The following is a 2398-nucleotide window of genomic DNA, read 5'->3' as shown; positions in this document are numbered from 1 at the left end:
CCAGACTGTTTGCCAGTAGCTTGGATGATGGTGTGAAAAAGCATTATCTTCTGCTGTCATCTGTTTCCATGAGAACCTTAAAAGAAAGTTTAAAATAAGGAGTTTTGCTTCTGTTTAAACAGCCTCTGCGAGGGAAAGGCCCTATAGACCTCATTACAGTTGATTCCTTAATAGAACTTCAGGATTCTCAGAGCCCTTTTCAGTACTGGATAGTTAGTGTGATTGAAAATGTTGGAGGAAGATTACGCCTTCGCTATGTGGGATTGGAGGACACTGAATCCTATGACCAGTGGTTGTTTTACTTGGATTACAGACTTCGACCAGTTGGTTGGTGTCAAGAGAATAAATACAGAATGGACCCACCTTCAGGTAAGGGCCAAAGCTTTTGCCGCTGTATACTGTTTTTTAAAAAAAGATGGGATATTTTCCTGGATGTGTCTCTGGAAAATCTGTTAGCTCTTTGGTATCTTTTACATCTGAGGATATGAATATTAAGCACGATACTTCACGATACTTTCTGTAGAGAATAAAACCAAAGACCTCAATCAGTAGTGTTCTCAAAAGAGAAAGTAATGTTGGAGCCCTCAGGGAAGTTGATCTAGTTCCTTTGGAATCACTGGTTCAGACAGGAAAGATAACAATACATTGAGAGGTGGGCATATTCTCCACTTTTTTCTTTAGGGATTTTGTTAGTCTTGTCAGTAAGCTCCAAAATCTCCATTCATCCCGGTAGCCGTCTGTCTGTCTGTCTTGTCTGTCTGTCTAGCCATACGTCCATCCATCTCTCTATCTATCCACTCTTCTACCCTTCCATCCATCCATCCATCCATCTATCCATCCACTCATCCAACCATCCATCCATCCCCCCTTCCATCCACCCACCCATCCATCTACCCACCCATTTTCCCATCCACCCAGTCACCCATCCAGCCGTTCTTCTTTCCACCCATCCGTATTCATTCGTCCATCCGTTTATCCATGCATCTGAATATCCAAACCACAGTCCCTTCTGACCAGGAAATGGCACCGAGAAGATCATCATGCTTTTTCCCTCACACATCATAGATTTTTGTTAGCTTCAAATGCACGGTCAAATGACTTTGCACAGGCTTAACCGGATAGAACAGTGCATTATGTTCTGACATACCTAACCAGTCAAAAATCTCGCTGTTTACAAAATAACCATTCTTGAATGTTTACTATGTGCCAGGTGATTTTACATCTGGTATGTTATTTATTTTGATTCCAAAAAATGCTGCATGTTCGGTGTGAATTTCATCTCCCAGCAAAGAAAATCGAGCCTAGGGTTAGGCTACCTGTCCAAGGTCCCCCGCTTCAGGGCCGGGTGATGCAATTCAGATTTCCAGGTGCCGTGTCATCCCACCCCCTGCCCCTGTAGCCCCTCCTTACCAACCTTTTTGTGGGAAACCCCAGAACAAAAACGTTGGATTCTTATGGAATCAAAAATGCCAAGGAAGAAATACATTTCTTTTAGGAACTGCTGATCTTTATTCTGGTCAGTTTTTTAGGTACGTTTAGAATAAAGACTTGGCTCTTTGCTTTAGTAAAATCACCAACATATTTCCCTCCCATATGAGTTGCTGATGTTAGTCTCGGGTACATGAAGGGGAGGAGTTATCTGTCTTTTCTGTCACTGGCTCCATATTGCATGTGTTTGCATCTGTGTTAAATTTGACAGGCACACGGACGAGTAACGTGGTATTTTATTGGTATCATTGTTGTCAAAATTTTGCAAACCAGCCAAGATTTCTATTTATTTCCTGAGTGATTTTGGGCTATGATGACAGACAAAGGGCCCATCAGTGTTGCCAGAAGAGATCTAAGTACAGATTTGCTCTGGGATTCATAACCCAGCAGGAAAAATTTACTTTGTGTGGGAAGTTGTGTGTATAAATCTCAGCTTAGTGTCTAATTGCTTTATAAATTTTAGGAGAAATATGTACTTGCCAGTGTACAAAGCAAAGGATTACTAGTCGCCTTGTAGGTTCTCTGTTAATGTTTCTTTCCTGTGAAATTAGGGGACTTAGGATCAAAAGCAAGAATGGAATATGTCTCTGTAGAAATTCAGGAAGCATTTGCTATGAGCTCTCTCCTTCTTTAGAAAATTTGGCATCTTTATAACATAAGAATAAATTGTGTTCACTTATCTTAGAATTTTCTGGATGTAAGTTGTCTCTGGATGTAAGTTGTCTGTTTCACTTACGAGCTCATGGGGGTCCCTACAGATTTTGGAAAAGACACTCTCATCATCATGAACTTGACTTCCTCAATATTGAAATTGTCAGCAGGAAAGGTTACGTATGGGAAGAAGAAAATAAAAGGCAAAAAGATATTTAAACGTGACTTTGTGTTCCTCAAATACGGTAGTTACAAGACG

The 2398-nt window shown here is 40.8% G+C and overlaps 1 protein-coding gene across 1 annotated transcript in view; it reads left to right on the top strand.

Moving 5' to 3' along the window:
- The window catches only part of SFMBT2 (Scm-like with four mbt domains 2), a 180365-nt gene that overhangs the window by 81809 nt on the left and 96158 nt on the right, over positions 1-2398 (top strand). The window contains exon 6 of the mRNA XM_012664906.1: positions 123-369. Coding sequence (XP_012520360.1) covers positions 123-369 — 247 coding nt within the window. The remainder of the gene's footprint in view (positions 1-122; positions 370-2398) is intronic.

Source organism: Propithecus coquereli, unplaced genomic scaffold (assembly GCF_000956105.1).
Source record: "Propithecus coquereli isolate 6110/MARCELLA unplaced genomic scaffold, Pcoq_1.0 Scaffold94, whole genome shotgun sequence".
NCBI lineage: Eukaryota > Metazoa > Chordata > Mammalia > Primates > Indriidae > Propithecus > Propithecus coquereli.
Note: the sequence above shows the minus strand (reverse complement) of the source record. Positions and strands in the feature narration are given on the sequence as shown.